At 39.9% G+C, this 12,082-nt stretch overlaps 1 protein-coding gene across 4 annotated transcripts in view; it reads right to left on the bottom strand.

The window, feature by feature from the left end:
• The window catches only part of mv (lysosomal-trafficking regulator mauve), a 1,073,830-nt gene that overhangs the window by 1,019,545 nt on the left and 42,203 nt on the right, over nt 1-12,082 (bottom strand). For all 4 annotated transcript variants that reach the window (XM_090399251.1, XM_090399254.1, XM_090399252.1 and 1 more), the window contains exon 5: nt 10,641-10,794. In XM_090399251.1, the coding sequence (XP_090255377.1) occupies nt 10,641-10,794 (154 nt within the window). The remainder of the gene's footprint in view (nt 1-10,640; nt 10,795-12,082) is intronic.

The following is a 12,082-nucleotide window of genomic DNA, read 5'->3' as shown; positions in this document are numbered from 1 at the left end:
TTTCTTCCAACATATTCTGTGGTAAGAGTTCCATTGAATACTCTGCAAGCCCAAGTAACCATAGCAGTAATCAGTTCTATCTCTTTCCATCATGATGGCTACTTACATTTTGTAGACAATGGACACCTGCCACAGAATTTCTGTAAAAAAAAAAAAAAAGTCCTTCACAGAAGCAGACAGAATGAAACTTTTTTTTTACTTCCGCTCTGAAAAAAACTCCCAACATTTTTAAATTTGGAAGGGGAAAAAAAAATTTTACCATGTCATGGGAAATGCTCATTCTTTGATTTTCAACCTAATGGCCATAAGTTTTCGATAATCCGCACAGTGAGTTAGGACGACAGGCAACACTATACCCCCCCCCCCACACACACACACACAATTTTTTTGGGAGAGGGGGATATAGGCAAGTGAGTGGAATAATAATAAAATGATGCTGAATGTAGCTGATCAGTTTCTGAAAGTGAGTGGTATGGATGGACAACAAGATGTGAGAGAAATTTGGGGGGTGGGGGGGGGGGGGGGTGGGGGGGGGGGGGGGTGGGGGGGGGGGGGGGTGGGGGGGGGGGGGGGTGGGGGGGGGGGGGGGTGGGGGGGGGGGGGGGTGGGGGGGGGGGGGGGTGGGGGGGGGGGGGGGTGGGGGGGGGGGGGGGTGGGGGGGGGGGGGGGTGGGGGGGGGGGGGGGTGGGGGGGGGGGGGGGTGGGGGGGGGGGGGGGTGGGGGGGGGGGGGGGTGGGGGGGGGGGGGGGTGGGGGGGGGGGGGGGTGGGGGGGGGGGGGGGTGGGGGGGGGGGGGGGTGGGGGGGGGGGGGGGTGGGGGGGGGGGGGGGTGGGGGGGGGGGGGGGTGGGGGGGGGGGGGGGTGGGGGGGGGGGGGGGTGGGGGGGGGGGGGGGTGGGGGGGGGGGGGGGTGGGGGGGGGGGGGGGTGGGGGGGGGGGGGGGTGGGGGGGGGGGGGGGTGGGGGGGGGGGGGGGTGGGGGGGGGGGGGGGTGGGGGGGGGGGGGTCTTGCACTACCTGTGGGATCAGCTAGTCTTGCATCAATTGCAGGCGCAAACTTGACATTTTGTCTGTTTGCTTACTTGGGAAAAATGGAGTAAAAACCAGGTTTAAAATTGCTTGGTATCTTTAACAACACCAGAAATCATTGATCAAGTGCACAATATGGTATTAAATGACTGGCAAGTCAAAGTGAGTGAAATTGCTGAGACTGTAGGCATTTCAAAAGAATGCGTAGGATATATTTTGCATGAAGAATTGCAAATGAAAGAGCTTTCTGCATGATGGGTGCCGAGTTTGCTCACAACAGATCAAAAACGACTTGCATGAAAAACTCTATACAGTGCTTGAAGCATTTTAACAAGAATAAAACTGACTTTGTGTGTAGAATTATTGCTATGGATGAGACTTGGATTCACCATTACACACCAGAATCCAAACAGCAGTAAACGAAGTGGACAGAAGCCGGCTGTTCAGCACCAACGAAGACAAAGCTGGTTCAATTATCAGGAAAGGTCATGGCATCGATGTTTTGGGATGCTAAAGGCATTTTGCTTATTAATTATCTTGAAAAGGGTAAAACAATAACTGGGGAATATTATTCTCTGCATCCCAACCTTACCTACCAAATTTCAAGACCATGCACTTCGCAACATTAAACTGACAGCTCCATTTATTTGTTCATTCACATGGTCTATTCAGATCCTCCTTTTAACCAGACTAGATGAAAAATTTCATGAGAAAAGACCTAGTTTGCAGAAGTAAAAAATCATCTTTCATCAGGAAAATGCATCTGACCACAAAGGTGTTTTGGCAATGGGAAAATTAAGGGATCTCGCCTACGAATTGTTGGAACATCCACCCTATTCCCCAGGTTGGGATGCAGAGTATATAATTATAGAAGAGATGAGTGATCTGGGAGTGATGGTGGACAGAAACTTGAAGTTTAGAGGTCATATCACTAAAATTTTAAGAACATCATAATGGATTTTGCCAATAATGTGGAGGACATTGACATGCAGAAGCAACGAAGTTTTGGTTCTCTTGTATAAGGCTTTGTATCAGGCCACATATGGCTATGCACAGATTTGGTCACCTGGTTTTCAAGGGTATGAGAATGTATTGGAGAAGGTCCAGAGTAGATTTACTAAGCTAGTGTCAAGTCTATGGAATGTCAGACATGATTAGAGATTGAGGGATCACAACTTTTCAGCCTTGTAAATAGAAGAGGGGGATATGATTGAGATATAAGTTGTTGAGGGGTTGTTGTCAGATTAATGTGGAGGAGATATTTCATGTAGTAGAGTGAGGTAAGGGTGGTACTAGCAGCAGATACTCTGAATAAGATTAAGGCATAGTTTGATTATCTTCTTGCATGAGTATAGATCTCTGTCGATGGAGGTCAGATGTTAATAATAATATCTCATGGCTTCTTAATATTTAAGATAATGTTGCTACTCACTGTTATATTAATAATATTTTCACTATATAATTTAAGGAAATTACGACTTACTAGGATATACATTAAAATAAATTTTAATATATTTCAATATTTTGGCAACGTCACGTTGCCATTTTCAAGAACTTAAGTACAAGACACGTGCACGCAGGCACAACAAAACAGTAAGTGAGGAAGAAGTAGGAAGCTATTATTTCTCCTAAAGTCCTGATTGTGCCCTCTAGCGGGCAGTGTTTGTATTCTTGGGCGATTGAGCTGAAGGTCTTCTGATGTAGGTTTCCCAAATTTGAGGAAGTCTCATGCAGCCAAATTTGTTGAGGTTTGGATCGGGTCTTAGGGCTGAAGCTGATTCCATGAAAAGCCATTCATATCTGTATTTGCTATGGTGTGTTATCCTGGCTTTCTTCCACCATATTCTATGGCAGGTATCCAGTGCATGGTCAGCAAGACCAGAGTGGCTGTATTGGTGAAAACGGATGTAGTCCTTGTGTTCTGAAATTCTGATATTTGCTGTCCTGCCTGTTTGGCCAAAGTAGGGCAGCTTACAGCTGCAAGGGACCTGGTATACACCAGGTAAGTCTAGGGGGGAGAGGTTGGTCTTTAGTAGAGCGGATAAAGGATGCCAATTTTTTATATGGTTTGTAACAAGAAGTTAAGTTATGATTTTTTAAGATTTTTGTGATTTTTTCCGAGGTGCCTTGGATGTAGGGTATGGTGATGGATTTAGAGTAATCCTTGTTGGAGGGGGGAGATTGTGGTTTGCTGGTTTCAATATTTTTTGGATTTTTTTTTTTTTTTTTTTTTTGGGGGGGGGGGGGGGTAGCCATTGGTTGAGAAAGTGTTGAGAATGTGGTTTAGTTCTGTGGTTAGGGCATTGTCATTCGAGCAGATAAGTTTAGCCCTGTTGTGTAGTGTCTTAATGACTCCATATTGTTGTGAGGAGGGGTGGTGGGATTGTTGGTGAATGTATCTGCCTGTATGGGTGGGTTTTCTATATACTGAGAAAACCAAGGTTCCATCAGGCTGGTGGGTCTAGTGTGTCTAAGAAAGGAATGCAGTTGTTTTTTTCCTCTTCCAGGGTGAATTTGATTCTGGGGTGTTGGTTGTTTAAGTGTGTTAAGAAGGAGAGGACTGCATCAGAGTCACGTGGCCAAATAGCGAATACATCATCTACATAGCAAAGCCAAACGGTTGGTTTTTGCGGGGCAGAGTTTAAGCCTTTCTCTTCAAAATTCTCCATATAAAAGTTGGCCAAGGGTGGGGAGAGTGGAGAACCCATGGCTGTCCCCTCTATTTGTTTGTAGAATTTTCCTTGCCAAACAAAATAGCCTGAGTTCATTGTGAACTGAAATAGGGCTGTGATATCGGGAAGAAATTTAGCTTGGATTAGCTCTAAGGATTCTTTGAGTGGGACATTTGTAAATAAGGAGGAGACATCAAAACTGACCATTATGTCAGTGTGTTTGAGTGTAAGATTTTCTATGCTGGCTTTGAAGTGGGCTGAGTTTATTATGTATGAAGGTGTGTTGCCAGAATAGTGTGAGAGAGCTTTGGCCAAATGTTTAGTTAGTTTGTATGTGGGGGAATCAATGCCATCCACTATGGGACGTAATGGCACATTTTCCTTGCGAATTTTTGGGAGTCCATAAATATGGCGGGGTATGGAGTTATATGGTTTTAATTTGTTAGTGATTTCCACAGGCCAAGAAGTGACTTTCTTAAGGAGCCTGTGGAGTCTTCTAATTTGTGAGTTGGTGGGATTATACTCGATAGGGAGGTAAGTGGCCCGATCTAACAACAGAGATTTCAGCTTACCTGTGTAATCTTTTTGGTTAAGCAATACTGTGGCATTCCCTTTGTCAGCTTTGGTGATTATTATTTTCTTGTTTTTCTTTAATTCTAATAGAGATTTAATTTATTTACCTTATCTGTTCTAAGGACTACATCCGTTTTCACCAACCTCACCAATACTCTGGTCTTGCTGACCATGCACTGGATACCTGCCATAGAATACGGTGGAAGAAAGCCAGGATAATACACTGTATCAAATACAGATATGAATGGCTTTTCATGGAATCAGCTTCAGCCCTAAGACCCGATCCAAACCTCAACAAATTTGGCTGCATGAGACTTCCTCAAATTTGGGAAACCTACATCAGAAGACCTTCAGCTCAATCGCCCAAGAATACCAACACTGCCCGCTAGAGGGCACAATCAGGACTTTAGGAGAAATAATAGCTTCCTACTTCTTCCTCACTTACTGTTTTGTTGTGCCTGCGGGCACGTGTCTTGTACTTAAGTTCTTGAAAATGGCAACGTGACGTTGCCAAAATATTGAAATATATTAAAATTTATTTTAATGTATATCCTAGTACGTCGTAATTTCCTTAAATTATATAGTGAAAATATTATTAATATAACAGTGAGTAGCAACATTATCTTAAATATTAAGAAGCCATGAGATATTATTATTAACATCTGACCTCCATCGACAGAGGTCTATACTCATGCAAGAAGATAATCAAACTATGCCTTAATCTTATTCAGAGTATCTGCTGCTAGTACCACCCTTACCTCACTCTACTACATGAAATATCTCCTCCACATTAATCTGACAACAACCCCTCAACAACTTATATCTCAATCATATCCCCCTCTTCTATTTACAAGGCTGAAAAGTTGTGATCCCTCAATCTCTAATCATGTCTGACATTCCATAGACTTGACACTAACTTAGTAAATCTACTCTGGACCTTCTCCAATACATTCTCATACCCTTGAAAACCAGGTGACCAAATCTGTGCATAGCCAATGTGGCCTGATACAAAGCCTTATACAAGAGAACCAAAACTTCGTTGCTTCTGCATGTCAATGTCCTCCACATTATTGGCAAAATCCATTATGATGTTCTTAAAATTTTAGTGATATGACCTCTAAACTTCAAGTTTCTGTCCACCATCACTCCCAGATCACTCATCTCTTCTATAATTATATACTCTGCATCCCAACCTTGCCTACCAAATTTCAAGACCTTGCACTTTGCAACATTAACTGACAGCCCCATTCATTTGTCCACTTACATAGTCTATTCAGATCCTCCTGCAAGGTCAATGTCTGCTCTACTTCTCATAACTCTTTCAAATTTGCATCATCAGCAAACTGCTATACATCTCCAGTTAAGCCAGCAACAATGCCATTAACATACGAGTTAAACAACGATGTCCCAAAACAGATCCATGTAGCATTCCACTAGTGACCTTCCTCTATTGGGATACCACTCCTCCATACACAACCTACTCGTGCCTGTCCAACAACAAATCAGCTATCCAAATTACTAGTCTGTTTTTTACCTTGGGTATAATATATGTTAAAGATACCAAGCTATTTTAAATATAAACCTGGTTTTTTACTCCATTTCCAAAGTAAGCAAACAGACAAATCAGTCAAGTTTGCACCTGCAAGTCAAGGCAAATCGTGGTAAAGGTAGAATAAACTCTGATCACTATTCTTAATATTTACTCTTAATGCAAAGCACATCTCCTGGAGGAGATGTATGATGCTATGTATTAAAGGCAAGGGGCCACTATCCAGACCGGTTTCGACCTTTATTGAGGTCTCATCAATAGGAGCCAGGCTAAGAAATACTAAGTTTTAAGTAATACAGAGCTTATAAATATTTTACCAAAACAAGTTACCATAAGGTGCTTTAACCTTATTAAATAAAAATCTCAGGATGAGAGATAGATGTAGAAAGTTTTTTACCTTGGGTATAATATATGTTAAAGATACCAAACTATTTTAAATATAAAAGTGGTTTTTTACTCCATTTCCCAAGTAAGCAAACAGACAAGTCAGTCAAGTTTGCGCCTGCAAGTGATGCAAGTCCAGCTGACCCTGCACATAGTGCAAGTCAATGCAACTCGTGGTAAGGCAACTCTTAGCCTGGCTCCCACTGACGAGACCTCAATAAAGGTCGAAACCGGTCTGGGTAGTGGTCCCTTGCCTTTAATACATAGCATCATATTTCTCCTCCAGGAGATGTGCTTTGCATTAAGGGTAAATATTAAGAATAGTGATCAGAGCTTATTCTGCCTTTACCACGAGTTGCCTTGACTTGCACAACGTGCAGGGTCAGCTAGACTTGCAGGCGCAAACTTGACTGACTTGTCTGTTGTTTGCTGACTTGGGAAATGGAGTAAAAAAACCAGGTTTATATTTAAAATAGCTTGGTATCTTTAACATAACTTACTAGTCTGTTGTCTAATCCCATCAGCTTCAATTTAGCTATTAGCTAAATTTGAATGTGGCAGCCTATCAAAGTCCTTTGAAAAGTAAAGTACACTACCATATATGCATCTCTTTATCCAGTGAATTTTTCACATTGCATTCTCATAATGCAATGTGAAAAAATACATAAGCAGATTGCTAAAACATAACCTCCCCCTGACAAATCCATGGTAACTATCATAAAGAATACTGCTATTATCAATCAACTTCTGAATCCTAGTCATCACCAACTTCTCGAAACCTTAACACCCAATGCAGAAACATAGATTGGCCTATAATTTCTTATCCCTCCTCTTTGTAAAGTGGAACGATTTTTTTCACCTTCCATTCCTTTTGGGACTCCCCCCCCCTCCTCCTCGCTGTTGCAAGACTCATGTTAGATAAGTGTGCCATAGGTGCCAATACCTGCCCAGAGCATTCCCTCAAGAAATGTGGTCATATATTGTGAAGTCCTATTGCCTTATTAACATCAGGTTTACTTAACTCCTCATACACTATCTGCTCATATGCCATCAGTCCCTCCCTCCCTCACCATATCCTCTACACTCCAGCTTCTCATCATGTTGCCTTCATGAAGATGAAATACCAATAAACTGCTCATACAAAACTTCAACTATATCCTCGCATTGGTTACCAATCTGCTAAAGTTATCAACTAGCATCCTTCCATAGTCATTTTCTCCCTTCTACTTGCTACATATCAAAAGAACTCACTAGGAATTTTTTCTTAGCATGATTGGTTAATTTCTTTGCATTCTGCACTTTTGCTGCCTTTATCAACTGAGTCCCCTTCCTGGCCTGCTCTTTGTACTCTTCATGCAAACTCATCATTACCAACATTCATCTTGTATTGCCTCCACAGTACCTTCTTCCAGATTTCATGCTTAATTTCTTCATTCATCCATTTTACTCCTACCTTGTTTAGCCTTTTCACCTTTGGAATACACTTAGACATTGCTGCTGTTTAACAGCTTTTGATCAATATCCAGGCAGCATCTATATCCTTCCTACTCAACTCCTCTTTCCATGCTAATCATCAGTCTTGTAGCTCCACATATAGTTCCATGAGGATCTATCTCCATGGGAATAAACTTGAGGATTTTGAATGTAGCTATTTTTCCAACAGCAACCTATGGATGTGAGACTTGGAACCTAAAGAACTCTAATAAGAAAAGGACAGCCACTTTTGAGATGTGATGTTACAGAAGGCTGTTGACGATATCATATACTGAAAAGCAGACAAATGGATGGGTGCTAGAAAGGATAAGTAAAACTTTAAGGCTCCTTAAAGACAAAGGAAAGTGAAATACTTTGGACACACCGAAAGGATGGAAGAAGGATTTCTTAGAACAGTAACAGAATATAAAATTCCTGGAAAAAGAGGAAGGGGTAGACTGTCAATGAGATGGATGGGTTGTGTGAGATGGATGGATTGATCTTCAGATAGCTGAAGCCTCCAGTAACGCATACAACAGGACCACATGGCAAAGACTGGTGTAGCACATCAGCGAGCATCTGAATGACAATATGGCATCTATTGATGTCCAATGAACAGATGGATGGGTAGAGGTTCTCATGTGACTGGCTATAACCCAGGTGATCACTTCATTGTCACTCTCAGCAACAGGGAGAAGATTAGAACTGGGGGAAGATTAGAACATCACGTGCTCTCCTAAGATTGTTGTTTCTTAAGAACTTGAGAAATTCCCTCTCCTTATCCCTTGATGCTATCTCTTCATTCCAATCAATATTGCCATAACTGAAATCACCCATAATAATCACCCTTCACTTGCTCACAAAGTCCATATTCCCTGGCCTGTTGCAACACCAAAACAAATGCCACTTTTTTCTCCTTATATCTCAACCTTGTGGGGACAAAATTCACCTGTTATCAGCAGCAGTATTCCCCCTCCCTTCTCGCCTTTCTATTTCACAAAAAACATCATATCCCTACATTTCTATTCCTGTCAAGATGTCATTCTCATCCAAACATATTTCACTTATTCCAACTATTTTTAGGCAGATAAGCTCAACACCAATTCATCTCCCTTATTTCTGATAGTCCTTGCATTCATAAATAAGCATAATAGTTTATTTCTTGTCTATAACCAGTCCTACTCATGCTGCCCTCCATCTGTGACTTCTCCTCACCTGATCCTGTCTGCTCACTTTCTACTCCACATAACTCCCAAGACCCCCCCCCCCCCCACTGCATCCATGTATTCCTGGTTGTTCTATTCCTATGCTGACCATCCACATATATACATTCATTACAACTTTCAGAATCCACTGTGCTTACAGTGTCTTCCCCTGACTTCCCTGTTCAACTTGCATTCCTGTTCTCACATTACCTTCTCCATTCACAACTGCATTAGTCTTACCTAGTCCACACTCCTACTCATTCATATCATCTTTGACTTATACCTTGTTTGCATCACTCATTACACTTCATCCCAGGAACCTTTCCAAAACCATTTAGATGCAATCCATCACTCCTATACAGTTCGATTCGTCCCTTAAACTCATTCTACACATTTATAAATTGCACTCCTTTCTCTTTACAGTTTTCTGCTAACATCCCATTGCTAAAACATAAAATTTGATCTCATCGACCACACATTTTATGATAGAATCTCCACAGAGTAACATTCTTGAATGATTTGCTACTTCTTTCTCATCACCATCTTTCATTTTATTCTTTCACACTCTTCTATTTGTATCCACATACGTCTCATTTTATTCTGAACATTACTCATTTCATTCTTCAACTCTTGCATTCCAGCAATTGCTTCTACTATTGTTTTGTCAGTCAGACATTCTATTTTCATAGTTCACCAGCTCTTGCTTTATCAGTCAGGTACACTTCCACTTCTGTAATTACACCCTGTTTTCATTTTTTAATCATTTTCATATTCACAATCACATTCTCGACACTCACTTTCATGCTCACTCTTCTGGCTAGCATTCTTAATCTTACATCCATTAATGATTCTGCCTGCTATTCTTCACCTCCACTTACTGACTTTCATTCCAATCAGTGAAATCTATTAACATATCACACTTTCTGCAGACCCTCTCTCTCTCACACAGCTCTTGTATAAGCTCTCAACAAAGACATCTGCCACATTATTCACCCATACAAGCATATTACATTTCTGATAACAAGCCATCTTGACAAAATCCACACCACTCAACCCACTTGATTTTAGCGCTATGCATCTGGATGACCTTGTTCTTACTGCCATTTTTGTCTCCATTAACTGATATACCAAAAAAGTGCTTCAAATTGATTAAAAATTCCAAACTTCCAAACAAAAACATGCCACTCAATCACAACTAAAGCAGACTAAATGAAGGTTAAAATTACACTAAAGTTATAATGTACTGCTAACAATTAATATCTAAACATATCATTTTTCACAGACTATACGTTGCAGGAGATTGAAGTATTCACCCTCTACATGTGTTACTAGTTCTACCTAGAATTATCAATAGTTGTGATACAACTATTGATAATTCTTTTAAAAGGGCTTTTAAAAATTACAAATCCTCATCTTAATGCAAACTTGTAAATGATCAAATGTGTATATATTATATACATAAATTTGTTATGCATATAATGTACACACATTTGACAAACTGATTAGGAACAGAATATGCAACTAAGTTAACTCTGGAAACAGACAATTTTTTATAGCTTCTATATTTAGCTGGCACTACATAATTACAAGAATACATGAAAACTTGAAAATGTACAAAACCCTGGATTAAATCACTTCAGAGAAAGTTCAACCAGTATTATTATTACAGACCTCACTAATAACACATATGAAGCTATACACATAAAACTATTTAATTAAACTGCATGAACAGGCTGTAAAATATCACATTTGACTTACTACAGCAAATAAAAAAAGAAATACTCGAATTCCACCTATCTGCTTTACTGCATACTTCAATCCTTGAACAAAATGAGTATTCAGATGACTAAAGGTGACTACTGTCTTGTGTATGGGCTGCTGCTGTCGAGAAGGATAATGGTCTGGTACAAACCTGTTGACAAAAAAGCAAAAGTCTGAAATTTCTATAAATCAATGTCTCATTACAGAACAAATTTCCTGCTGCTTGATTCTGTTTCATTGCTAAAATGTAATTAACATGTTCACGTCCGGCACCAGATAAATTGCATAACATCGTATTTTCCTCTTTGGTTTCTTTGAAAAGTACATGTTTTTCAGAGAAATCAAAGCTGTGTAAAAGATAAAACATTTTTTGCTTTCAACATATATAAATGACTGAAAGAGAAATTCGATATTTATTTACATGTTTATATTTGTTTCAGTAAGGAAATTCTACTAATAAATAATATTTTATGTGAGTTAATTCCATTATCATAATTTTAAGCAATATGGCTACTGATAGTATTATTATCACAAAACATATATCGAGACTTTAGGGAGAGTCTACTTCCAAACAGTGTGCTAGATACGGTAAAGTATTAGTAAAGCAAAGGGAATAATATTCCTAAGTGATGTGAGACAGATCAGGTTATTCCTACCTGCTAAAAATTAAAAGAAAGTTTTAAATCTCAAAGAGCTCATCGGATTTATGTAAAGGCCAGTAGGTCACTTCTAAATTATCAGCTACAAGAAGCAAAAAAATTGCTCGCCATCTTAAACAGAGAAATTGTTAATTAGAAGAAACACACGTATAAACCACAGTGAAAATTATTTCATTGTAAATATTTCATCCTAAGTATCTTAGGACATCATCAGTACAGTATTTAAACAAAAATTAGGAATAACATACAGTTAGGGCGCATGATTACAATAGAATCTCATGAAAATGTGCATAATGTGCTAAAGTAGTACAAAAAAAAAAAAAAAAAAAAAAACGTTAATTATTTAACACAGTTTTGTATGATAATTTCCCATACTTTAGGAATAGTAAGAACGTCGTTGCGGTTTAGGTTTGGTCTGTGTAGTAGGGCTTCAGAACTTTCTTTGTATAAACGTTCATGTTTAAATAAAGATCTATGTAAAAGTTTAGCCTTTTCCCAATGGATCCTATGGTTTGGATTTTCATTTCCATGTTGAGAGAGGCCAGATTTCTGCGGTTTAAGAAGACGAATGTGGTCTTGATGTTCCGAGATGCGTTTCTGAACAGACCTACCTGTCTGTCCAAAGTAGGATAATTTGCATGAGCATGGAATCTCATAAACACCAGGTAACATCAAGGGTGAGAATTTGTCCTTAGGAGAAGGTAATAAGTTGTAAATTTGGTTGATAGGTTTGTAAGTAGTGGCAAAATTGTATTTCTTCATAATTTTAGAAAGATGTTC

The sequence above is a fragment of the Typopeltis vanoorti genome, chromosome 10, assembly GCF_054136105.1.
Source record: "Typopeltis vanoorti isolate ZY-2024b chromosome 10, IOZ_Tvanoo_1.0, whole genome shotgun sequence".
In the NCBI taxonomy this organism is placed as follows: Eukaryota; Metazoa; Arthropoda; class Arachnida; order Uropygi; family Thelyphonidae; genus Typopeltis; species Typopeltis vanoorti.
This window is presented reverse-complemented; position numbering and strand designations above follow the sequence as displayed.